Source organism: Brachyhypopomus gauderio, chromosome 4, assembly GCF_052324685.1.
Source record: "Brachyhypopomus gauderio isolate BG-103 chromosome 4, BGAUD_0.2, whole genome shotgun sequence".
Lineage (NCBI taxonomy): Eukaryota > Metazoa > Chordata > Actinopteri > Gymnotiformes > Hypopomidae > Brachyhypopomus > Brachyhypopomus gauderio.
This window is the reverse complement of record NC_135214.1, coordinates 19,975,829-20,002,132: the sequence shown is the minus strand read 5'-3', so window position 1 is coordinate 20,002,132 and position 26,304 is coordinate 19,975,829. Positions and strand designations below refer to the sequence as shown.

At 39.5% G+C, this 26,304-nt stretch overlaps 1 protein-coding gene across 5 annotated transcripts in view; it reads right to left on the bottom strand.

Annotated features, from left to right (window-relative positions):
- Positions 1-26,304, bottom strand: part of gapvd1 (GTPase activating protein and VPS9 domains 1) — a 134,306-nt gene that overhangs the window by 75,951 nt on the left and 32,051 nt on the right. For all 5 annotated transcript variants that reach the window (XM_077002967.1, XM_077002971.1, XM_077002969.1 and 2 more), the window contains exons 5-6: positions 21,816-21,902; positions 21,135-21,269 (exon numbers count right to left, since the gene is read on the bottom strand). In XM_077002967.1, the coding sequence (XP_076859082.1) occupies positions 21,135-21,269; positions 21,816-21,902 (222 nt within the window). The remainder of the gene's footprint in view (positions 1-21,134; positions 21,270-21,815; positions 21,903-26,304) is intronic.

Below are 26,304 nucleotides of genomic sequence, written 5' to 3'. Positions count from 1 at the left end.
CCATGTCATTTTAAGGGATAACTCGTTCAATATGAAAAAGGCTATTGTCTATTTTGAGTTTATTAATTGCTAAATAAACAGATCAGTTTCTCCTTTCTGCACATTATTCAAACATACCTAATTTAGCTGGCTGTTATCAAGAGTAAAACGCTTTTCAACACGAGTTTGACAACAAAGTAAGTTGGCTAAATAACTTAAAACTTTAATACATGCTCAGACAGGCCGGTATCGGAAGTTCAAAAAGCTGGATCGGGGCATCCCTAATTTATACAGCATCTTTCATACACACTGCCAATTCAAAGTGCTTTACACAAGAAAAGAAGTAGCTTATTATGACCCGAGGTCTATCACCTTGGGAAGGTCATTGACCACAAAATATAATACATAAAAAAATAAATTTAAATTATTACAATATAAAGATAAAAGATAAAATGATTAAAAGATAAAATAATTAAAGATAATAATAAAAAGCAATAAAAAAAGCAAAAAAAACGAAATTGAGAAAAAGTAAATAAGAAAACAAGAATAATAATTTAATTTCGTTGCTGTGTACTTGTGACAATGGCAATGACAATAAAGTTGAATCAATCTATAAGTAAAAGATAAATAAAATAGGCTATGCTTACGGTACCTAAACTAACAAAAAGCCAGTTCAAATATCTTGGACTTAAAAACGTTTAACGTTGGAGCTCTTCTTGTATCTTCCGACAGCTGGTTCCATTTAGAAACAGCATAATATCTAAATGCTGCCTCTCCTTGCTTAGTTCTTACCTTTGGCAGGACTAACTGATTAGTTCCTAGTGACCCAAGATTTTCATAGTTCTGCAGCATGTCAGATAGATACACTGGTCCTACACCACTAAGTAATTTATAGACCAGTAATAACACCTTGAAGTCTATCCTGTATCCGATAGCCAATGTAGGAATTTAAGAATGGGGGTGATGTGATCACTTCTTTTGCTCCTAGCAACTGCAATTTGAATCAACTGTAGCTGTTTGATTGTCTTTTTTGGGGTCCTATTAGAAGGTCAATACAGTAATCAATCCTGCTCGAGACAAAAGCATGAATGAGTTTCTCAAGATCTGCTTTTGTCAAGAAATCTATGATCTTATTGATATTTTTAAGATGATAAATTGCTGTATTAATTACTGATTTCTTGTGACTTCTGAAACAGAGACCAGAATCTCTTAATACGCCTAGGTTACTCTTTAGAGCAGGGCTATTCAACTGGCGGCCCGCGGGCCAGAACCGGCCCTTTAATGAATTTGTACCAGCCTGCGGCCCATCTTCCCATAAATAATAATAAATATTTGATAAACAGCCGTAAAAATAAATAACATTTTATTTACAACATTTTACTATACTGTGGCACTTTACGGCACGCTGTGTCTCTGTGCGACACTTTTCCATGGTTTCCAAAACAGACTCACTTGAGAAGCATGGTGCTGTCAAAGAAGAGACGTAAGATTGATACCAAAAACAGACAATATAATAACGACTGGACAGATAAATATGCACACATACCCCAAACTCAACCCTATGTGCCTGCTCTGTTACGAGTTGTGTGGTGATAAAGGAGTACAACGTGCGGAGGCACTTTACTACCACCCACTCTCACTTTGACAATGAATATCCACCGGGTTCTGGTGCTCGTCAAACAAAAATACAATCACTTATTACAAACTACAAGCGATGTTAGCGATGTGACTGGTGTTGAAGATGATCTCCTGATTAATAAAATGGAGAAAAATTAAATGTTGTAGTGTTTGCTTCAATTTTACATCCACTATGACTGAAAATTGTCTGGCCCACAGGTCAGAGCTCTCTGCCAAATCTGGCCTGCAGAAAAATATAGTTGAATAGCCCTGCTTTAGAGTGTAGAGCTTTTGAGTCTAAGTAGGCAGCTAGTCTGTGACTTTCATTGCTATTACCAAATATAATAATCTCTGTTTTATCTTTGTTCAACTGTAGAAAGTTTTGACCCATCCAGTTAATTATGTGATCAAGGCAATTGCAGAGTGTTACAGGGACTGTAGTTGTCTGGTGAAAGTGCTAAGTAGATCTGAGTGTCATCTGCGTAGCTATGGAACAACAGCCCAGAGTCTAGTATGATCTGTCTAGAGGTGGAAAGAGTACTGAAAAATTGTAATTGAGTAAAAGTATCTTTACTTTGCCTAAATTCTACTCAGAGTAAAAGTAAAATTACCCATCTCAAAATTTACTCGAGTAAAAGTACAAAATTACTTCATTTAAAATGTAATTTGAGTAAAAGTTACTTAGTTACTTTCAGTTATTTAATGCAAATAAGGATGAGTCATGAATCAAATTCAGCACAATTTGTTTTAATCGATTTCAATGCGTATTTAAGTGCACATCCACACTTGCAAAAAATCAGCTGGGCTCAGGAACATACTTCCTCACAGCACAAGGACAATTACAACCTGTACCATAAAGTGCAAACAATTCTCAGTCCTATTGTCCAACGGACAACACTATGATAAGAATAAAGAAATTTAAATTACAAATTATTCAAAAAACAAAATGCACACAAAATTAAATGCCCACAATATACCACAAATCAAACTAAAATGCATCAGGATTCCACTACTCCCAATAAAATGCCACAGGATCCCACAGATCCTGATAGATAGAAGATTTAAAGATAGAACAATCTCATCCTTTTGGTAAAAAGTGCACCGGATAATGACCCGATTATGAGACAATGAAAAGGGCGCGCGCAAGTCAAGGCCACGCATGTAACGTCGGGTGTACCAACAATACACACGCCGTCAAAACCAAGAGAGTAGTAGACCCAAGTGCTGACAAAACGCAAAGAGCAAAATGTGTGCGTGCGTCCACACACACAAGTCCCCACACACATAAGCAGCAAAACCACACAAGACGCGGAATAAACTCAACACGTAGAAAATAAACTCGAAACACACGGGAGAAAAATGCAACAGAAAACACGCGGAGAAAACTCAACGTGAGAAAAAGACACTTAGGACGCCAGGGGAAGTAACTGGCAGCAGGCAGAACGCTGCGACGAAACAAAAAGACTTCCCAAAATAAACAAAGAATGGATAGGAAGACATAAAGCAGGGGGAAAACTTGAGGTAGGCTAGTAAGCAGCGCAGGTGATAGTTACTCGAATAAGTAGTAGAAAAGCATGAGAGATAAGAGAGAGCAAAAGAGAGCATAAGATGGCGAGACACCTAAACAAAAGAAACGCAACCAGAGATCACAGAGAAAGGGCTGAGGACGTGAAGGCGAGTCAAAATGATTGAGCAGTGATCCATTTCACTATGCTTCCTTAAGAAGACAGCTAAAACGGATCACTGCTGATTGCGCCTGGAGAGTGTAGGACTGACTTGGGTGCCTCTAGTGTTGTTAGGAGGAGAGGCAGCCGAGCCAGCCCTGACAATGCAATTGACTTTCAGTTCTGGGACTCAGAAGTTTCCATTTCTGCCTGTATTTAATTTTTCACCATCAATATTTTTCTACTCAGTAACGTGAGGGGGTTCAAATGTAGTGAAGTAAAACTACTTGGGTCAAAATTTACTCGAGTAAAAGTAAAAATGACATTTCAAAAACTACTCAGAAAATGACAAATTACTCATAAAAAGTACTCAATTACAGTAATGTTGTTACGGAACAGCTCCGGGACCCTCCTTGTGGGCGTGTGTTTATGTCGTCTGCGTCTGGTTGCCCGTGTATGTGTGTTCGTGGGTGAGGTTGTGAGCGTGTTAACTAGTCTCACCTGTGGCTCGTCTTGTCATCACTTGGGGCTTATGTAGTTTGTCTATTTAATGTGTGTTCGCGCAGTGTCCCGTGCTCGTCTTTGTTTGAAGCTTGATGCTACGTTTGTGTGTCTCTCAGTATTATATGTTGCAGTGCGCTATTCGCGCCACTGTTATATGTTTAATAAACGTGCCTATTGACAGGACGCACCCGCCTCATCCCGCCTGCATCCCCAGCGTTACAAATGTGAGTAAATGTAATTCGTTACTTTCCACCCCTGGATCTGTCCAAGTAGAAGCATGTATAAATTAAATAGGAGTGGCCCAACCTTGTGGAACACCACAACTCACTGGCACTCTTTCAGAAATCTTATTTTCAATTGCAACAAAATAATTGCTGTGTTGCAGATAAGAACTGAACCATTTTAGGACCATTTTAGTTCCTGAGAGACCAACCCACTTCTCTAGTCTATCTATAAGAATGTCTATAGACTACGGGCAAAAGGAACCCCAACTAAGTACAGAATGTTGTAAATGCTCGTACTTCTCATGTTCATACTTTTCAGTTGGCCAGCATTTTAAAAAATCCTTAAATAATATAAAAACCTAGGCAGCCATATTGTTTTTACAAACATTTGTGAAAGAATGGGTCACTCTCAGGAGCTCATTGAATTCCAGCGTTGAACTGTGATAGGATGCTACCTGTGCAACATATTCAGTCGTGAAATATCCTCACTTCTATATATTCCACAGTCAACTGTCAGCTGTATTATAAGAAAATGGAAGTGTTTGGGAATGACAGTAACTCGGCCACGTAAACTGACGGATGCTGAAGTACATAGTGCAAAGATGTCTCCAACTTTCTGTTGAGTCAATCACTACAGAAATCCAAACTTCATGTGACCTTCAGATTAGCTCAAGAACAGTGTGCAGAGAGCTTCATAGAATGAGTTTCCATGGTCGAGCAGCTGCATCCAAGCCATACATCAAGTGCAATGCAAAGCGTTGGATGCAGTGGTGTAAAGTACACTGCCACTGGACTCTAGAAGAGTGGAGGTGCGTTCTCTGGAGTGACAAATCACACTTCTCCATGTGGAAATCTAATGGACGAGTCTGGGTTTGGCAGTTGCCAGGAGACAGTAATTGTCTGACTGTATTGTGCCAAGTGTAAAGTTTGGTGGAGGGGGGATTATGGTGTGAGGTTGTTTTTCAAGAGCTGGGCTTGGCTCCTTAGTTCCAGTGAAAGGAACTCTGAATGCTTCAGCATACCACAACATTTTGGACAATTCCATGCTCCCAACTTTGTGGGAGTTTGGAGCTAGCCCCTTCCGCTTCCAATATGACTGCACCAGTGCACAAAGCAACGTCCATGAAGACATGGATGGCAGAGTCTGGTGTGGATGAACTTGACTGTCTTGACCTGAAACCCAATAGAACACCTTTGGGATGAATTAGAGCAGAGAGTGAGAGCCAGGCCTTCTCATCAAACATCAGTATTTGACTTTACAGATGTGCTCCTGGAAAAATAGTCAGAAATCCCCATAAAAACACTCTTAAAGCCTTCCCAGAAGAGCTGAAGCTGTTCTAGCTGCAAAGGGTGGACCAACGTCATATTGAACCCTATGGATTAGGAATGGGATGTCACTTAAGCTCATATGTGAGTCAAGGAAGGTAAGCAAATACTTTTGGCAATATAGTGTATATCAGTCTATGTAATGAAAGAACATAATATACAAGTTTTACCTTTTGATTGGAATTACTGAATCTAATCTAATCTAAACGTCATGATATTCCAAAGGAAATCAGGGTATTAGCTAACATTGAATCGCTGTGATACTGGTATGCGACCAGTATCATGTCTCTGTGTGCCTCAGTTCCGGGTGAGAGTATCGCTGGCGTCGGTGTGTGATGGCCGCTTCTCCCTGTCTCTTTTGTGTGATTATCTGGCCTGTTTTTTGTTCCGTCGTGTCTGCGTTGAACTGTAGTAAGTTTTTGTTACCACACTACTATTCCTGCTCTTCCATGCCTGTTGTTTAACTTCGTGGCGGTTTTACTCTGCTCTAACAGAGCTGGATGCATCACTCTGTATGCTGGCTGGACTTGGCTACACTATTGTGTGTGGCGACCGTCTTTATATTCCATCTGAACATGGGTTAGCAGCACACCTTCATTGCGACTACACTGCTCTGCATGCTGTTGTAAACTGCCTATCTGAATCCACTCCCAACTGGTTGTGTCTCCTCAGCTGCTGTAATTCTGCAACGCTTGCCAACTGACTTGAGTGAGTGTGGCTCTCACCATATCTCACCAGGCCAGTTCTTATGTGAATTTACTGATTTTCTGACATCTATTATCAAGATGGACAACGTTTTATTGCTGGGTGATTTTAACTTACATATTGATAATAACCTGGATAGTGCTGCTATGGAATTTCTTAATATTGTTGAATCCTTCAATTTTAAAGTTTATTACTGGTGCCACTCATACAGTTGGGCATACTTTAGACCTTGTGTTTTCTTTGGGTTTACACGTTGATCACGTGTGTTGTGAAGATCTTTTGATTAGTGATCACAAATGTATTTTCTTTAATCTCTCTGGAAATACTGACCCTTGGTGTCCAAAAAGAACGACGCTCACTCGTACCATCAGTCAAGAATCAGTAAACCAGTTTTCGACTAACTTCTGCTGTGATTTTAATCCCAAATGTAACAACGTCGAGTCTTTAATGCAGTCTTTTAATGAAGAGTGTTCCCTGTTACTGGACAAGGTGGCTCCTCTAAAGACTAGGTCTAGGCCTATCATTAACAAAACTCCATGGATGACTGATGAAGTTCCTTTAAGACAGAAGTGTCGTAGATCTGAGAGACTTTGGAAAGCTACGGGTTTGGAAGTACATCGTCTGTGCCTAAAGGAGCTTCGCATCTCTTTTAATGATCTAGTAAAGGATGCTAGGTCCTCCTTTTTTGCGAATCAAATTTTACTCTCCAAAAGAAACCAAAAGATTTTATTTAATACCATAAACAATATTGTAGCTCCTCCTCCTGTAGCACTGCCATGTCTTTCAGTCAATGACTGTAATAAGTTTCATGTGTTTTTTGTGGAGGTCATGGACATTAGGTCCAGCATTAAGCCAGTGGCAGGTGTTTCCTCTTCTAGCTGCCCACTTTCTCTTACTGTTTTGGATTCCTTTCAGCCTATCAGCTTAGATGATCTGCTGGATGTAATTGTGAGGCTAAAGCCATCAAGTAGCTCCGTGGATGTGATACCCTCTTCATTATTGTTGAAGGTCTTACCTACCGTTGGCCCTGCTACATTGGCCATTGTAAATTCCTCACTGTTAACAGGTTGCTTTCCATCTTGTTCCATCTTGTCAACACGCCACTGTTCAGCCTCTTTTAAAGAAATCAAATTTAGACCTGGCTGTGCTTAAGAACTATAGGCCTATATCTAAGCTTCCTTTCTTATCCAAAATTTTAGAGAAGGTGGTGGCAAACCACCAGTTTTAGGTGATTACAGTTTTAGAAAATCACAATTGCTACGACTCTTTACAATCTGGGTTTCGGAAGAGGCATTCTACAGAGACTGCTCTCCTGAGGGTCTCAAATGATCTTTTAATGTCTGCTGATGTCGGTGACTGCTCTGTGTTGGTGCTGCTGGATCTCAGTTCTGCGTTTGATACCATTGATCATGAAATACTGATAAATAGGTACGTGACTGGGTGGGCATATCTGGAACAGCACTTGATTGATTTATTTCTTATCTCACTGGGAGAAGTTTCTCAGTTACGATGGGAGATTACACGTCTGAGGCAACCCCATTAACCTGTGGGGTTCCACAGGGTTCAGTTTTAGGGCCTTTGTTGTTTTCTTTGTACATGTTACCTTTGGGGCAGATTTTAAGTAGTTTTAATATTTCCTATCATTTATTTGCTGATGATATTCAGCTTTATAGGTTCAGGTTTGTCTAGGCCAGGGGTCTCCAACACGTCGCTCCACCCCTTTTCGAGTAGCTTGCCAAAGGGCCAATGAATTACATATAAATTTGTAAACCTAATTGGTCCCATCGAGAAATCTACTTAAATTTATGTCCAATCAAAATTCACAGTTGTCCCTCCCCTTCTAACACTAAATGATTATTCGTCAATTATACAACAGTTAGTTCACAATCCGACTGGTTGAGAAGTGTTCTAACCCTGCAGATATGTGTGATAACAGCACGGTATTCTCGTTCTCTGTATCACTCCGCGGATGCGTTGTCAAGTAATGGCATGTACATATATTCACGATAACAAACTCCCTCTCGTGTTCTATTGCTCAATTAGCTGTCAATCAAAAAGTTAGGCTGCCGTCAATATTGAATAAATCAGGGATCACCCACGTCATGAGTCGCCCGCGGGCTTGTTTTAAAAATAGCTCACTTTAGCGCCATGCACCAAAGCGCTGCATCGTTTATGTTTTTGCTACTATTATAGATTGTCCGCGGTTGCTAGCGGTCTTCCCGCTTAGCAATTGACACTCGCACACGCAACTTTCGTTCGCCGCCAACCCCCCCCCGGTAGCCCTCCACAATAACTGGTATCCAAGAAGTAGCTCCCAGTTCCAAAAAGGTTGGAGACCCCTGGTCTAGGCTATTAGATTGTCTTCAATCAATCAGAGAATGGACCTCAAATAACTTCCTACAGCTAAATGACAACAAGACTGAGGTATTGATCATTGCTCCCGAAAGACTTAGTCAAACGATTAAGCAAAATCTTGGGCTTCTTTCCTCTGCTGTCCACTCTAGCCTCCGAAATCTGGGAGTTATTTTCGATCAGTCTTTAGCATTTGATTCTCATGTTAAACAGCTGTCAAGATCTTGTTTCTTCCAATTGAGAAATATCAGTAAACTGAGATCTATGGTTTCAACAGCAGATCTAGAGATGCTGATCCATGCATTTATTTCATCTCACATAGACTACTGTAATGCCTTGTTTTCATCTCTCAGTGTATCAGCTCGTGGACGTTTACAGATTATTCAAAACGCTGCAGCGAGGTTACTGACCAAGTCAAGCAGACGGTCTCACATAACACCCATTTTAAAATCCTTACACTGGCTTCCTGTAGAATTCAGGATCCAGTTCAAGATTTTAACTTTAACATACAGCTCCACAACACAGCTCCTGTGTATGTCGCTGACCTGCTCCACCCCTACACTTCATCGCGATCACTCAGGGCAAACAACCTGAGTTTACTGTCTGTGCCACGCTCATGTCTAAAGACTCGTGGAGACCGAGCATTTAAGGTGGTTGCTCCAAAACTGTGGAACACACTTCCTCCACATTTAAGATCAGCTGAGACTGTGGATACTTTTAAAAAAACAGCTAAAGACTTTCCTTTTTACGCAGGCGTTTAATTAGTGGTGGAGGTTGCAGCCGTTGACCTTGTGCACTGTATTTTATTTCTGTTTTATAGTGTGTGTTTGTGTTATTTATTTTATTTTATTTTCTGTTGTAAAGCACTTTGTGGCTTGTGCCTGTGAAAAGTGCTATATAAATGAATTTTACTTTTTTTACTTTACATATCGCTGATATCTGTTTTATTCTATGCTACAATGTTGTCATTAATTACCTTTAACATTGCTAGCATGTTCCCCAATCCTGTTTGGCTATGTGCACCCACCGTACTGCTTACCGCTTCCTTACTGTCCCTAGTTTTTAACCTATATAGCTAATGAATTGTACAGTTGGAACCATTTCTATCATCTCCCTAAGACCGGTGCTAGCGGTAGCTAAATAAAATTTACAATGTCTTTGTCCAAATCAAGTACGAGTAAAAAAAGAAAAGTGGATCTTGAGCATAGGAAATTTAACCCTGAATGTCCCTGTATGCCTGTATTTTTTTATGAATCAAGCCAAGGCGTTTTCTCATGTCTGGAGTGTTCAGAATGTGTAGCAATGGCAAAAGAGTATCCACGGAGGCATTATGAAATAAAACACCCAAAACTCCGCAATCTCCTAGGTGAGAATAGACAGCAAAATATTGAGGCAAAAGGAATCTGAAGCATGTACCATTGCAAGCTACAGGATTGCTAAACTTGTAGCAAAATCTACTCGCCCCTTTGTCGATGGCAAATTTGTTAAGACTGTATGTTGGACGTCTGTGATGTACTGTGCACAGAGACCAATGATCACCGAAAAACACCATCTTTCAATAACAACCATTCACCGACGCATTGTCAATATGTCCAATAATTCATACTGTCAGTTAGAAAGCAGAATTATCAACATTACATATTTTTCTGCTGCTTTGGACGAGAGCACAGACAATACCGATACAGTGCAGCTCTCATTATTTCAAGTCATTCAAGAACTTGCAGCAGTAGTGCCATTTTGTGGTAGAATAACTAGATTTGAAATTTTTTATTAGGGATGCACCGAAAATTCGGCCACCGAAAATTTTCGGCCGAAATGGCTTAAATTTGCATTTTCGGTTTTCGGCCGAAATACTTTCATCACCGAAACAACACGGCCGAAACAATGTGCTGTGATGACGCAAGCAAAAATCGCCACCTGCACGCGCTTATGTGGATAAAGCTAGCAAAAACGTTTTCCAGTGATGGCGCCAAGGCAAAAGGACATTACACCAAAAATTATGGAACTCGTTGCCTTAGATGATCAGCCGTTCTCTGTCGTAGGGATTTCGTAGGCTAATAGAGCACATTGAGCCCCGTTATGTTTTGCCAAGCAGACGACATTTCTCAGAAGTGTGTTTACCTGAGCTGTTTAATGTTGTTGCAACTCACGTCACGTTTTTATGAGATAATTTATATTTATCTTTCAGGTCAGTCAGTTATAATTAAATTTAACTCGTATAAAATACATATATATATCCTCTCAGATAAAAACGGTCTGCAAGCGAGTTTAATTAAATTAGTGGTCGGCCGTTGTCAGCGGTATCGCCGTTAGGCCCACCACTAATTTTACTTTATAATATGCATTACTTAATGTCAGTGCAAAATAAATATTTTCAAATCAAATTTTGTAGTTGATTTATTCTTTGAATAGCAATGCCTTGATTTTAGTGAGGTTAGCCATAAATCCAATGTTACTAATAATTGGCATAATGTATTTCGGTGTTTCGGTTTTCGGCCTTGGTTTCCTCATTTTCGGTTTCGGCTAAGAATTTTCATTTCGGTGCATCCCTATTTTTTATGCATTCAAAAGATCAGTGGAGGACCTGAATTTACCATGGAGCAAGCTGTCAGCCATAACAACTGATGGTGCTCCCTCTTAATTGGTGAGACAAATGGTTTCATAGGACAGCTGAAGAGATATCTAGGACCAGACCAGGCAGCGAAACTTACACTACCACTGCATAATTCACCAAGAGGTACTGTGTGGAAAACATTTGCAGTTTAAAGAGATAATGGACTTTGTTATATCTGCAGTTAATTGAAAGATCATTAAATCACAGAGAATTTCAGTATTTTCTGGAGGACATCAATGCAGTCTATGGGGATGTCCTCTAAATTCGGCCACCGAAAATTTTCGGCCGAAATGGCTTAAATTTGCATTTTCGGTTTTCGGCCGAAATACTTTCATCACCGAAACAACACGGCCGAAACAATGTGCTGTGATGACGCAAGCAAAAATCGCCACCTGCACGCGCTTATGTGGATAAAGCTAGCAAAAACGTTTTCCAGTGATGGCGCCAAGGCAAAAGGACATTACACCAAAAATTATGGAACTCGTTGCCTTAGATGATCAGCCGTTCTCTGTCGTAGGGATTTCGTAGGCTAATAGAGCACATTGAGCCCCATTATGTTTTGCCAAGCAGACGACATTTCTCAGAAGTGTGTTTACCTGAGCTGTTTAATGTTGTTGCAACTCACGTCACGTTTTTATGAGATAATTTATATTTATCTTTCAGGTCAGTCAGTTATAATTAAATTTAACTCGTATAAAATACATATATATATCCTCTCAGATAAAAACGGTCTGCAAGCGAGTTTAATTAAATTAGTGGTCGGCCGTTGTCAGCGGTATCACCGTTAGGCCCACCACTAATTTTACTTTATAATATGCATTACTTAATGTCAGTGCAAAATAAATATTTTCAAATCAAATTTTGTAGTTGATTTATTCTTTGAATAGCAATGCCTTGATTTTAGTGAGGTTAGCCATAAATCCAATGTTACTAATAATTGGCATAATGTATTTCGGTGTTTCGGTTTTCGGCCTTGGTTTCCTCATTTTCGGTTTCGGCTAAGAATTTTCATTTCGGTGCATCCCTATTTTTTATGCATTCAAAAGATCAGTGGAGGACCTGAATTTACCATGGAGCAAGCTGTCAGCCATAACAACTGATGGTGCTCCCTCTTAATTGGTGAGACAAATGGTTTCATAGGACAGCTTAAGAGATATCTAGGACCAGACCAGGCAGCAAAACTTACACTACCACTGCATAATTCACCAAGAGGTACTGTGTGGAAAACATTTGCAGTTTAAAGAGATAATGGACTTTGTTATATCTGCAGTTAATTGAAAGATCATTAAATCACAGAGAATTTCAGTATTTTCTGGAGGACATCAATGCAGTCTATGGGGATGTCCTCTACCACACAGAGGTAAGATGGCTGAGTCTTGGCAATGTTTTGAAAATATTTTTTGCTTTGCGAAATGAAAATCAAGCTGTTCCTACAGCAGAAAGGAAAATACACTTCAGTCATGGAAAACAAACTGTATTGCTGATCTAGCCTTTTTGACGGACCTAACTGGACACTTAAATGATCTTAATTTAAAACTGCAGGGAAAAGACAGATTCATTTGACACTTGTTTGAGGCTGTTTGTGTCTTTGAAAGGAAACAATCTTTTTGCAGCCCAGTTAAAGAAAGGGAATCTTACATTTTCCAGCATGCCAAGAGGCCTTTATTCACAGGAACTACAACTGGAGTCGACACACCTGTGTACTAGAAGAATTAAAGCAGGCATTTGATGCAAGATTTGGGCAGTTCAGAAATGAACAGGCTACATTCTAACTACTTGCTGATCCATTCTCTGTAGATACTGAAACTGTACCTGGGGATTTAGAACTTGAAATAATTTAACTTAATGGCTCTGCTGTAATGAAAAGTAAGCACAGTGAGATGACGCTCCTAGAGTTTTATCAGTCCCTGGACAGAGAACAGTTTCCAAATCTCTTTGCAAATGCACAGAAGTGGATCTCACATATCTCATGTTTGATATCACATATGTGAACAAATGTTTTCCATCATGAAACTGAATAAATCTCCCCTGCGGTCAAGACTAATGATGAGAACCAGCAGGCGGTGCTCAGACTTGCGACCACCTCACTGGAGCCTGACATTAATCAGTTGTTGAAAGAAAGACGCTGCAACATCTCCCATTAACCAAGACGTTTTTGTAAACGTTATGTAACTGTATTACACATTTTTGTGGGTAAACGGGTCCTCTTAAAACGAAAGTTGTGGCCCTCTGGTGTAGGTGCTCATTTGAAATCGGCCTGTGGTCTAAAGATGTTGTGCACCCCTGCTTTAAACCTTTAGAAAGACAAGGAAAATCTATTTGCTTGCTTTAATTAAAGCTTCAGAACAATAACACTTTCAACATCTGCTAAATAGCTTTTCGTCTGATCCTAATGACATGACAGCTTCATTAAAAGTTCTTTCACAAATGTTTTCATGAACAGGGAGCACAGGGCACATCAGCAGCTTGGCTGGGAAATCAAGGCTTCAATGAGAAATCTCAAAGTAGTAGAGGATCACCTGTTGAGACTTCTGGGCACAGGATGGGAGTCACTTTAAATGCTTGCTTGGAGCGTCTTATGACGTCCTTCCAACGCTTCAAACCTTGGATAATGCAGATCCTAGTTGTAAAGTATGTGCAGGGGTTTGCACACTGGAGCATATTTTATGTAAGGTTCGTTTGTCACAGGGATGATCAGTGTTAATTTTGACAGCAATTTTTGATTTAGTTTTAGTCTTAGTCTTTTGACTAAAATGTCATTTAGTTTTAGTCATAATTTAGTCATTGATTTGTTTTTAGTCTAAGTCTAGTTTTAGTCGACTAATTATCATTAGAATTTAGTTGACTAATTATCAAAAGAATTTAGTTGACTAAAATATAAATAGTCATTATATACACTTGCACAAAATGAAACATTTATTAACCAGTTACAGAATATTATTGTTTGTATGTGCAATATATACAAAAACAAATTTCCAAACAACTTTACTGACCTGAACTTACAGTTATTGAGCATAACAATAACAAAACATTGATGACCAGTAGGCCCGCTCTACCTGAAAACATATGGAGTTTGTTATGAACAATACATATTACATTCTATATAAAACTGGGTGCCGTAAAAACAGCAATGCCATGGCCCGCAGTCGTTTCATTTGTCGTATTTTTCCCCGACATCATCGTCCCACATGGTTTACACACCGTCTTCTTTTTCTCAAAGTCAAAGGAGAAATGTGTCCATATATCGCCTCTTATCTTTCTCCTTGCTAACATTGTTGAGTTAACTTAGAGTTGAATTTCATGAGTGACCACAGTTCATAGGCTCGTATGGTCTTACCGGGTTCTGTGCTATGTGAAGACGTTAGTACTGATTGGATGGTTACCCGGTTTGTCCCGCCTCTCCGTGTATGCTAAAGTAATTACGGTTGGATCTCCTCTTAACTTATCCATACCTTTCTCAAAACTAAATCAGATCTGATTGGATGTCGTCGCTGGCCAATATTTTCGTCTCGTTTTTATTATTTTGACGAAAATGTCCATTAATTTCGTTATCGTTTTTATCCCTTCATATAGTTTTTATTTAGTTCCCGTCTCGTTGTCGTCATTAAAAAAAGGTTTGTTGACGAAAACTATGACAAAAATTATTCGTTAACGAAATTAACACTGGGGATGATACATGTTGCTTAACTGTTACCAGTAGTGACATGAACAGAGCAGGTGAAGGGCTAAAGTGGGCAGTGTACTGGAGAGTGAGCACAAGTTGTAAATATCGGTAGATGGGTTGAAGATTGGAAATTAGTAGCGCATGCAAGTCAAAAACTGCAGGTCCCATATAAGCCAGACAGTGTTGTATTCCAAGTAAGCAGAGCTTATTTTACAGAGATAACAATTCTATTCAAGGAGCTGGTATAAGAAGCATTCAAAATGAAGGAGCTGAAATGTGCAGATTTGGTAGTTGAATGAGAGATTGTGGGTGGCAGAAATACGTAATACCAGTAGAAATAGGTGCTAGGGGATTTGTACCTAGGTCTGCCACATACATTCTTGTGAAATTTAGTTTTAGAGACTGTAAGAAAAAGTGTACTGTGACAGAATTATTGGAGTATTTGAAATGGCTAGACAGTGACTGTGGATGAAGAGAGCACAGATTAGGTGGATAAATGTGTCTAAATTGGTAGGCCCAGATGGAAGTGGTGGCATTGAGCATGGATTAACAGTGCCAGAGAGGCTGGGTGTGACCTTAGTCACCAGAGAGGCTCGTCTGAATCTGCTGAGGAATGTTTGGTGGAATATCAAACGGCAGTGCTGAGCATTAACACTAGAATAGCGGCTGTTTTGATCTACCACTAACTAGCGGCTTGCGTCAATTGACACTCCACTGATGCTACACGCTACTATCGCACTGCAGCAGCGCAAATTGTTTACAGATATATTACGCCCATCTTTTTACCTTAGCGTGCTAGCAGTGTTTAGAGTGCTAACATCCAGCTGCGTGAGAAGCATGGAGTCTGGACTCTGCCCAGTCAAGGATACCCTAGGCCTAGGAACTCTGGGCCAGTTTATCCATGCTCACCAGCCAACTTGCTATCACGCTGCAGATGCGTTGTGACTAGTAGTAACTGCCTTATTATTATAGACATGAAGCGAGCAGTCACAGTCACGTCAGCCTGCAAAACAGCACAAAGCAGGCTACAACGTCTTCAATCTGCATGCTATAATCTTCAACTGCATCAATTCTAGGTACCGACTGCTGTAGGGGTGACCTGCAATAGTCGCTGATTCGACTATAGTTGACTCTACCCCTAGTTGACTATGAACGTCATAATCGAATGTACCATTCTAACTGAATGGGGGTGCCCAAGGATGCTGCTAAGCATTAGTTGTTACATGAAACGTCTTTGTTTTCATTATATATAGCCTTTTGTCAAATAAAATCATCCTAATTTCTGTTAAAAGCGTCTTTGAGCACTGTGGAAAGCGCTATATAAATAAAATGTATTATTATTATTATTATTATTATTATTATTATTATTATTATTATTATTAATAAATATTTTTAAATGATGCGTGTGCATTACCAATAGGCATCTTCCTTACTACACATTAATAAATCACACCCTGCAGTTGCACAATCCAAATGAGCAGAGCTGAACACGCTACAGGATAGTCAGCATCTGCCGAGATTATAATGGCTACTAAAAAAACTTCAAAAGTGTGTGAGTATTTGAAAAAGATAAAGATGAATCAAACAAAGTAAAGTGCAAGTTATGTCATCAACGTCTTTCATTTCACACGACAACAACCAACATGGCATACCATTTAAAACGCGTAAGGCTGAAAAAAAAAAAACATTTCAGCGGTTTGTAGCCTCGTCTCGTCAAGTAGGCCTATAAACATTATTTGTTGTTGTTTGCTTGTTAAATCCAGTTACTTGAACATTTACTTATATATTTTTTTGCTGTTGTGTGGCATTTTTTTCTATTTTCAGGAAGGCATATTTTATTTAAAATATTTTTGACATTTTGCACAGTGCCTGTCTGACAGTTCGATATGCGCACTGATGGTCACTTTTTTTGGTTAATGTTCTTTAACGTTTCGTAAAAAAATAAATAAGTAAATAAATAAATAACAGCTGAATAAAGCCAACCTACCATGTTTATTCATTTATCTGAGTGTTTTAGGTTTTTACTTTGAAGTGGAAAAAATTCCTGAATGAGAAGGGGATCCCGTTTAAGGTGCTCTAGATAAAAAAAAAACCCGATTCAACTATTAGTCAACTAAAGGGAAAATCTGACGAATCAGATTCAACTATGAAAATCCTTAGTTGAAGACACCTCTAGACTGCATCATGCACACACTATTGTAAATCAGCTTTTGTCTTCGTTTTTCAACTAAGCATGCTAAATAAATAAAAGTCAATTTTTTTCAGATTTTTCCTACAAACGCATATTAAATAGTTATGATGAAAAGTTGTGACGTGTGTCAATTGATGCATCCCGCTGTTCTAGTTTTAAAGGTGCCAATGGGGCTGCGGACAGCCTCAGTCGCTGTGCAAGATGGTATGGATTTTATGAGAAAGTGATCCGCTGAATTGTGGCAACATAGTGGCTAAGTACCTGAAGAGATTAAATCAGTGGATAGAGATTAAATTAGTGTGTGCTTTTTGTGTAGTGCGCGGTTCATGAAACCCATATGTTATTATAAGAAAGCAAGTGTTAACCTTGTCACCAGAGCGGCTAACTGGTTTTATATACGAAGAGGCTTTGGGGTGGATTTAAAACTGTGCTTGTTGGAGGATAGGTCTGAGACACCATACCTCACTGTTAAGCCTTCTGGAGGTGGTGTGGGCTTAAAAACAGTGAAACAGGCAGCTCGAGCAGCGGAGTGCAAATGGAGATCCACCTCACTAGAAGTGTTTAGAATCACATGGAAAGACGGCGTAGTCAAATATAAACATGCCCTAATAAAAGCTAGAGTCGACACTAATAGAAAACAACAAAAATAACCCTAGATTTCTCTTCGCGACGGTATCTAAACTAACAAGAAATATCAACGACACTAGTTCTAATACAGCACTTACACACACTAGTGATGAATTTTTAAACTTTTTAAATAATAAAATAGATAATATCCGACTACAGATTCACAATACATCGCAGCCTAACCTCCAATCCAACCCCAGTAGTTTAGTTATTAGTAACTATGCATCCAAAAATATTACTGAGCTAAATGGCTTTGATCCTATATCGCAAAAACAACACTGATTAATTCGTCTAAGCCTACATCATGTATATTCGACCCAGTTCCAACCTGTCTATTTAAAGACCTACTCCCAGCCATTGCAGGGCCCTTACTTAATATGATTAACAGTTCCCTTAACCTAGGATATGTGCCCAAACAATTAAAATGTTCCATAATTAGACCCTTGATTAAAAAACAGAATCTCGATCCGCAGATTCTAGCCAACTATAGACCAATTTCTAATCTCCCATTTATCTCCAAAATTCTAGAAAAAGCAGTTTTCAATCAGTTAAACCACCATCTCCAATCAAATAGTATCCATGAAAAGTTCCAATCAGGATTTAGACCAAACCACAGCACTGAAACAGCTTTACTCAGGGTAGTGAATGATTTACAAATATCGGCCAATAATGGGCTCGTCTCGTTCCTTATACTGTTAGATCTTAGTGCAGCTTTTTATACTGTAGACCACAACATTTTGCTGGATAGACTAGAAAACATGGTAGTTATTAAAGGAGTTGCACTCTCCTGGTTTAGATCATATTTGACCGACCGCTTCCAATGTGTAAGTGTTAATAATAAAACCTCTAAATCTATGCAGGTTAAGTATGGTGTCCCACAAGGGACAGTCCTAGGACCACTTCTATTCACACTGTACATTTTACCCTTAGGCGAGATTATGCATAAGCACGACATCAGTTTCCACTCCTACGCAGACGACACTCAGCTATATTTATCGGCAAAACCCGATGATTTAGGCGTAAACAGTAAAATCGAGAAATGTGTAGAAGAGATAAAACATTGGATGGCGTGTAACTTTCTAGCACTAAATCCCGATAAAACAGAACTAATAATAGTTGGGTCTACAGCTGCGAGAGACAAGATACGTAATGTAGCATTGAATCTACATTCTTTTACTATAACCCCCAGTACAGAGGTAAAGAACTTAGGCGTCACAATAGACCCAGATCTCTCGTTCGATACACACATTAATAATCTCAAATTTTGTTACTTCGTGCGTGCCGCGCCTCAGCGCAATGAACAAAATATATATATAAAGATTTAACTTAATTAAGTTTAATTAATCGAATATATGTATATACTCGAAATAATTCGCTTTTTATCACATTATTTAATGGATGTTTATTTTCAAAACGCCCAATCTTAACGTCTTCACGTTCTCTCATGTTTCGTCCTCGAATTACAAACTGTTCAGTCAGACAGATATTTGTTATGAAATGAACAAATTCCAGCACTTTTCAAACCTGAAACACAAAAGCAACATTAAAGTTCGTCAGGTAAATGTTCATTCCCCTGTTTTTGAGGGGTGTGTCTTATACTAACACATATCGTTTCGAACAACACTGCAAAGAAAAGCAAGTATAAACGCTTCCACCGTTCGCGGAGGTAGGTGACGGTCACTATAATAAACAACCACTAAATAATGTGATAAAAAGCGAATTGTTTCGAATCATTTCGAGTGCTATTAGCCTCGAATACGTTCGCGAACACGTCTCCACGTATATGTGTGTGGAGGCACTGTTATTGACGCATGTGCTCTCCGTGTACTGCACTCATTTCCTAACCTGTAGATGTCGCTCTCTGATCACAGATTCGTCTTCCCTTAAGGGGGGAGGGTGCGAGAGAGCAGCAATTGCCTTTCTGAAATCTAACGTAGTTGCAGTTTACTCTCGTGTAAACAAATGTGCGCGAAAACCCAATGGCCAATTATCGACATCAGCAAAAATTATCGCGGTAAAAAAATTATCGTAATATTATCGCGACAGGCCTAACTGGCTGCCAATTAGATTCCGTATTGACTATAAAATACTTTTATTAACATATAAAACGCTGCATGGCTTAGCTCCAGACTATCTTAGTGAACTTATTGAACAATATAACCCAGCACGTTCACTTCGCTCGCAGGACGCAGGGTTATTATCTGTTCCTAGGATCAAAATGATCACAGCAGGTGGAAGAGCCTTTTCTTTTAAAGCTCCACAATTGTGGAATAATCTTCCTGCCTCTATTCGGGACTCAGACACGGTCTCAATGTTTAAATCTCGACTAAAAACCTATCTGTTTACTTTGGCCTTTGATTAGCTTGGCTAGCAATCGCGTACAATCTATAAAAGTAGCAAAAACAAACGATGCAGCGCTATAGTGAGCTATTTTTAAAACAAGCCCGCGGGCGACTCATGACGTCCTTGCGGGCGACATGGTGCCCACGGGCAACACGTTGGTGACCCCTGCTATACATTATATGTGTGCATAGATGTATGTATGTGTGTGTCTGTGTGGTGTACATGTGTGTGACTGTGTGTGTGGGGGGAGGGGGAGAGGCATTCAAAAATAACTGTCACTATATCTCTGCTTGTCTGAGTGGAGAAGCCTTGTTTAATGTGATTTGCACCCTCCGAACAAACGGTCATAGTTCGGGACATATTTAACTTATCGCTTAACCGAAGAGATTGTATGAGAGAGGACCCCTTCCTGATGATTTTGGTGTAATTGTGTGTGGTTTGACTCAATATTGTCCGATTTATGACAAGTTAAACATAGAGGCAAATTGTGAAAAAGCCAATTCTGATTTTGAGAAATTAACATGGGAGCTAATGGAGCAGTTTTCTGTACCTAGGGCCAAACAAATGCTCATAACTCTAAAAATAATTGATCAAATGATTAGATATCCCGGCGTGCCAGAAAGGACAAGTTTGTCTCCCATTTAAAATTTAAATGGAGCTTCTAGGTGAAGGTGTAACGATTTTACAGCAGTTTATCCAGGAGATTTTTGATCATTTTTCATGCCAGCTCACACTCTAACTGGCAGTGGTAATTAGAAATTCTGAACATTCCACCATTCATTTTAATGGGGGGTTTCAAAATGTTAAACTTAAATTCATTAAAATCTATAAATCCTATCGACTCAAAAACACAGCACAAGTCACAGCGCTGAGAGATTCGAAATGCAGTTTGAATGGAGTCTGTACGTTAAGCGGTTCAGGCTGTATTAAACGCACAAATGTGTGGAAAAATAAGCAGAAGAATAAACAGAAGTATGTCGGAAAACAATATAGGGCTTTTCAAGCCCTATAATTAATCAATCATTCAATGGGTGCAGTTCTCCCTGCCAGTGAAGACCTTCATCACCAGCGCTGGGTAAGTATAGCGTGCATCATCATCAGAGACAACTCCCATCCCAGCCACTCAATGGGGCACAGAGGCATACATGCCAGACATGGGTTTTTGTCCTATGATTTACTGTATGATGTAAACAAGGCACAACATTGTATAAACACTGTACATATTTAAAGTGTATACTAAAAATAGTACGCATTCTGTATTTTATATATTTTCCATCCATCCATCCAACCACTGATCCACCCATCCACCCACTTTATAACCTACCAAAGTCAGGAGCTGGTTATGTGTGATATAAACCACAGTTCGTGTGAGGCCTTCTAAAAGATTCACTGATGACATTGGAGGGGTTTCAACAGCTCTTCCACCAATCACAACATCCAAAAAGGCTGCAACACAACTCTGGGGAGAAAATCATAAGTACATTAGGATACACAGCAAAGGATATAAAACATATTAGTGGAAACAATGTTACTACATGTCACACACACACACACACACTGTAGCATCGGTCCAATGGGGGACGGTGCTACTTTCCCATGAGCCCATGGGGCTCCGGTATTGTTATGTGTTCGGTATTGGTTATGTCATGTGGTTATTGATATGTGTGTAATTATGTCTGCTTGTTAGTTAAGTCCCCCCTTTATCAGTTTACATTTATGTGTTTACTCCCTGCCGTGTGTGTGTAATGTTACTGTGCTAATGACCTGCCCTCATGTTTCATGTATTGAATTGAATCTGTTCTGCGTGATTACGGCTTCATGCGTGATTACGTTGCTAAGGCAATTTAAATAAAGAACCTTGTTGTGTTAAAATGGATCGGTTTCCTGTTTCTCCTTCCTACACCATGCCACAATACATCCACACACACACACACACACACACACACACACACACACACACACTTCAGAGACAGTGTTATGGAGGCTTACTGGAATTCATTCTTACTTTATCAAATTTTGATAAGCTGCTTCTCCGTCTGGGATCTCCTTCATCTGAATCAGCCATGGCTAACTGCTGTAATAACTGCCCCACCTGAAACATCATGCAACATTTTAAACATTTCAAATAATGGTAGCTAAATATATTCAGAAATGATTCAACTCGTAGAATTCAACTCCTCTAATGCAAACTTTTAAAATCAGGCTTAAAAGGAAAGCTCACAACTTGACCTTTGTAAAGGAAGTTTCTAAAGTGAAACCAAATACCGTATTTTCCGGACTATGAGCCGCTACATTTTTTCCCCCCACGCTTTGAACCATGCGGTTTTTAGCCCGGTGTGGCTTATACAACATTTTCCATAAGAAAATTAAAAAAAAACAAACTTTGTAGGTGGGACTTATATTGAGGTGCGCTCTATAGATGAGAAAATATGGTAATTACCTTCTATACACTACCACCAGTCAAAACTCGAAAGCCACAGTGAGTAACATGAGTATTTGAACACTCTGCGACTTTGCAAGTTCTCCCACTTAGAAATCATGGAGGGGTCTGAAAGTTTATTATCTAAAAAAAGAAATCCGGAAATCACAATGTATGATAAAAAAAAAAAAACATTTTGTGTGTTACTGCTGCAAATAAGTATTTGAACACCTGCCAATCAGCAGAAATTCTGGTCCTCAAAGACCTGTTAGTCCGCCTCTAAAAAGTCCACCTCCACTCCACTTATTATTCTAAATTAGAAGCACCTGTTTGAAATCGTTAGCTGACATGGCTAATAATAACTACATAATAATTAACATAATAACTACTAACATGGCTAAGACCAAAGAGCTGTCCAAAGACACCAGAGACAAAGTTCTAGACCTCCACAAGGCTGGAAAGAGCTACGGGGTAATTACCAAACAGCTTGGTGAAAAAAGATCAACTGTTGGAGCAATTATTAGAAAATGGAAGAAGCTAAACATGACTGTACATCTCCCTCAGACTGGGGCTCCATGTAAGATCTCACCTCGTGGTGTAGCAATGATCCTAAGAAAGGTGAGGAACCAGCCCAGAACTACACGGGAGGAGCTGGTCAATGACCTGAAGAGAGCTGGCACCACTGTTTCCAAGGTTACTGTGGGTAATACACTAAGACGTCATAGTTTAAAGTTATGGCACAGAAGGTTCCCCTGCTTAAATCAGCACACGTCCAGGCCCGTCTTAAGTTTGCACATGACAATTTGGATGATCCAGAGGAATCATGGGAGAAAAGTTCTGTGGTCAGATGATACCAAAATAGAACTTATTGGTCTTAATTCCACTCGCCGTGTTTGGAAGACAAAGAATGATGAGTACCATCCCTACTGTGAATCATGGGGGTGGAAGCATCATGCTTTGGGGGTGTTTTTCTGCACATGGGACAGGACGACTGCACTGTATTAAGGAGAGGATGACTGGGGCCATGTATTGGGAGATTTTGGGGAACAACCTCCTTCTCTCAGTTAGACCATTGAAGATGTGTCGTGGCTGGGTCTTTCAACATGACAATGACCCAAAGCACACAGCCAGAATAACCAAGGTGTGGCTCCGTAAGAAGCATATCAAGGTTCTGGAGTGGCCTAGCCAGTCTACCCTATAGAAAATCTTTGGAGGGAGCTCAAAACAGCCCAAAGCTGGCTGATCTGGAGAAGATGTGTGTGGAGTAATGGGCCAAAATCCCTGCTGCAGTGTGTGCAAACCTGGTGAAAAACAGGAAACGTTTGATCTCTGTTTTAGATTATCTCTTACAGTGGACATGCACCTAAGATGAACATTTCAGACCCTCCATGATTTCTAAGTGGGAGAACTAGCAAAGTCGCAGGGTGTTCAAATACTGATTTTCCTCACTGTACATTTAAAAAACCTAATACATGGCTTATATGGTGAAACTACATTGTTCCTTATCTTCAGCAACATATAATACTTCAGCATAAAAACAAAAAGGTCAGCTGTGAAGGAGAACAGCCAAGTAAAGCTTTTATGTTGAAAATCATGCTAATAGGTAAGTAGCGGTCTGAATAATGAATATAAGAGGAGTTGGCACTTGTCTTAAAATTACCAAGAACTCCATATTCTTCATACTTAATTAAGTTTTTTATGTCTTAGTATTGTTTCTCAAAAAATTAAGTTGAATTATTTCATTAAAAGTAGACATATACTAACAAACACAATTACTGTTCAGCTCATTGATTACACTATGTAACAAGTTTTGTTCCCAGCTTTTTAATGTTATATTCCAATTGCTTATGTCTAAAACAAATAAAAAATTGCTTACATTTATCATAAACTTTGCTTTTGTGACCACGACAACGAAAATTATGAATTTTTATTATAGAAACAGACGATTTTGCATCTTCTCATTTATACAGTCAGACTAAGAGCACTATAGGCATTGCAAATTTACACAGATTACCAAAAACTGTTCAGAAGTGTGTGGTTTTCCGAGATTTATGACTATACTGCAAATCAGTTTCAAGAATCAATCCCCAAATATAGTCGGCCATCATGTTCTCGTTATATTGTCCTTGGTAACTGCGTTCAAAGTTCATAATGTCCTGATGGAAGCGCTCGCCTTGCTCCTTGAATAAACTTGCATGTTCTCTTTGAACTTATCAAGATGAGCATCAAGGATTTGGATTTTGAGTGACATCCTGCAGCCCATTGCAGCATAGTTCTTTATCAGAGTCTGAACCAGTACATACTTTAGTTCTTTATCAGAGTCTGAACCAGTACATACTTTTCATCTTTATGATTGCCTAGGAAGCTGCGAACCACTGCGACAAAACTGTTCCAAGCCGCTCTCTCCTTCCTAAAGCCTGGTTTATACTCGAGGGTCCGCGCGGCGAAAATGACGTAATCGCTGTGGCTCCGCCCGTGCGCGAGGGCCTCCTCGAATTTTGTAACTTCGCGCACGCGCCGCGCTTCAGCGCGATGGACAAAGTCATGTTTGCCGGGTTCATACACCTATACAAGGTGGAATTAAAGCACTTGTACGTCACTTTAAAGGTCCATTTCAATATTTCCCAGCACGTTAAACTTAATTAAGTTAAATATTTATACATATATTCGAAATGAATCGAAATAATTCGCTTTTTTTATCACATTAGTTTATGGTTGTTTATTTTCAAAACGCTCAATCTTAACGTCTTCACGTTCTCTCATGTTTCGTCCTGGAATTACAAGAGGCTCGTATTTGTTAACGTATCGTTTCGGACAACACTGCAAAGCCATATTTACGTTTGATGCCTGATGTGTATATATACGGTCTCTGGTCAGGTAAAAATGTTCTTTCACCGGTTTTGCAGGGGTTTTTTATTCTCCACTGCCACCTATCGCCACCTATCGTTTCGGAGAACACTGCAGCGACGCTCACGACGTTTGCGAAAGTATAAACGCCTACACCGCTCGCGCAAGGTGGGCGGAGTCGCGCGCTACGGTCGCTCGCAAAAGTACAAACCAGGCTTAATTCAGCTTCTTGGGAAATTCACTGCACTCTATGATCTTCTTGATTTGTGGTCCGACGAAGACACCCACTTTGATCTTTGCTTCAGACAGCTTAGGGAAAAGATCTTGGAGGTAATTGAAAGCTCTCGATTCCTTATCTAGAACCCTGACAAATTGTTTAATGAGCCCCAACTTGATGTGTAGTGGTGGCATCAGCACCTTGCGTGGGTCCACCAGTGGCTCCCACTTTACATTGTTCTTCCCCACTGTGAACTCTGTCCGCTGATGCCAGTCCCTCCTGTGATAGTGCGCTATAGTATCCCGGCTGTCCCAAAGGCAAATAAAGCAAGGATACTTAGTAAAACCACCTTGGAGGCCCATCAGGAATGACACCATTTGACACCAGCAGGGTACTTTTTCGCTCTTGTCTTTATAAAATGGCCACATAGGCCTTCATAGCAAAATGCGTCTGCTGGATGTATGCAACCTCTTGATGCCATCTAAATTGACTAAGTTGCTGTGTACTGTAAGGAAAAAGGATGTCTCTCCAAACTAGGGTTGCAATGGTATGAGATTTTCACGGTATGATAACCGTCTCAGAAAATACCGCGGTATCACGGTTATCACGGTATCAGTTAGTTTGTATATTATTAAAAGATACTGACCTTTAAAGAAATTACAACAAGTTTTTTTTTGTTCAAGTAACTATTTATTGTAGAAACCTGCAACTATTGTATACAAAATGTCTCCTTTAAAAAAATAAGCTGTAAACATGTTTATATAAATACTGCAAAATTAGAGAAACCTAAATCATGGATTTCAGTACAATTATTTAAGTTTAAATTATTTAATATCTGACAAACTCAGCCTGGGTCAGTGTCTGAACAACAACTGTTGTAAACGTCCGTTGTACTGCCAAGTTAGAATATAACCAGATACTGCAGAAAGAGAGGATTTATTTCTGATATCATCACAATAGAGATTTCTATTTTAAGGCTTTCACACCGAGTCTGGTTTTAACATATGAAAA